This window comes from Papilio xuthus, unplaced genomic scaffold (assembly GCF_000836235.2).
Source record: "Papilio xuthus unplaced genomic scaffold, Pxut_1.1 DF826925.1, whole genome shotgun sequence".
Classification (NCBI taxonomy): Eukaryota; Metazoa; Arthropoda; class Insecta; order Lepidoptera; family Papilionidae; genus Papilio; species Papilio xuthus.
The window spans coordinates 1-1543 of NW_013531724.1; the positions used below are offsets into that span (position 1 = coordinate 1).

The following is a 1543-nucleotide window of genomic DNA, read 5'->3' on the forward strand; positions in this document are numbered from 1 at the left end:
CCGGCGACGAGCACCCGGGCGGAGCGACTTCTGCCGATCAGGACGCCGACTTCGGAGAGAAATCCTTCGAAGTCGGCGAGACTCCGATTCGGCGAGAAGTACGTCCCGACCACCAGGATGTCGCCGACGAGGGCCGCCACATATCCTCGGCCTCGGACCACGTCCGCGAAGGCCGGAGAGCCTTCGATGGACCGGGACGTTAGGGCCACTAGCCCGTCCAGATCCCCCACCCATTCGTCCCCAGACGGAATCCGGTAGGGCTCGGACACCACCGCCACATGTATCTTCCACTCCGCCATGCTCTGGAACAGGAGGTCCTGAGCTCTGGCGGAGTGGTTGATGTTGGCTTGGAGGAGGTTTAGGGCCATTATTCGATGGCCATAGCAACCTCCTCAGCCCCAGGCACCGCTGCCTGTGGGGGTGGGTCCGAGGATAGCCCGGCCGTCTGGCTCGGACCGTCCCCTCCTGCCTTCCTTGACCTCCTCCCTTTGGGGGGAGGAACACACGCCTTACTCCCGGCGCGGTGTTCCGCAGGGGCACCGGCCGCGGCGCAGACGATACAATGAGGCACCGCCGTGCATCCGCGGGCCTTGTGCCCTGGTTGACCGCACCGGAAGCACACACCGGAGCGATCCACCCCCGCCTGGCACTGGCCGGACAGATGGCCTGGGGTCAGGCATCTGTAACAAACAGAGGGTCGGGGATCCATCAATCTCGCCTGGGCGGACACCCACCCGACCAGCAGGCGACCGTCGGTTGCGACTTTCTTTGCCGCCGCGACGGGACACTGGACCACAACTGATCCCAGTCCGTCGCGGCCGGTCGACATCGCCCCCGCTCGCAGCTGGTCGGCTGGGCACCCGCCCGCTGCAGCGACGGCGGCGACCACCTCGGCAGCGGTGGTGGCGTCGTCCAACCCCGCCACCCGTAGGGCCACCGTCTTGACGGGCCGGGAGACGCGGACGACGCCATCATCGAGGACCTCCCGCAGCCTCTTGGCCAGGGAGTCCGCCTTCTCGCCACTGGAGGCGCCCGGGAACTCAAACACCCGTCCCCCGTTGGCAGCCTTCCGAAGGCGAACGCCCTGGGCTCCGAAGTCCGCTGGGTTAATCCTCGCCTTTGCCGAGGCGATGACGCTGGCGTAGGTGACGCCGCTCTCCGCCGCGCCCGGCTGCAGCGTGATGGTAACCGCTGACGACCTAGGCGCGTGGAGTCTGTCGACGCCCCTCTTCTCCTGGGGCCGCCGTTTAGGGCCCACCTTAATCCATTCGCCCACCGCGGGCCGCGACTGCTGCTGCCCGGGTGGCGAGTCATTCTTCTTTTTCTTCTTTCTCTTCTTCTTCTTCTTCCTTTCTCCACCAGGGGGGGAAGAAGTCCCCTGGGTCACGGGTCGGCTCTGGGCAGGACCCGACGAGCGATGTTGTGGCATCGGTGGGGCCCTGCGTTGAGTGCCGCTGGGGCCAGGTTGAACAGCCAGTAGGGGTGGCTGCCGGGCGACCTTGGCAGCGTAACTGCTCTCGCCTCTCTTCTTGTCGGCCGCGAG

General features: G+C 66.7%; 1 protein-coding gene across 1 annotated transcript; it reads right to left on the reverse strand.

Moving 5' to 3' along the window:
- Positions 1-28: 28 nt before the first annotated feature.
- LOC106122300 (uncharacterized) lies at positions 29-368 on the reverse strand (the record flags this gene model as incomplete). The annotated part of the gene is made up of 1 exon (XM_013318239.1): positions 29-368. A coding segment is annotated over exon 1 (340 nt), but the record flags the coding sequence as incomplete, so codon positions are not given.
- Between the last annotated feature and the right edge of the window lie 1175 nt (positions 369-1543).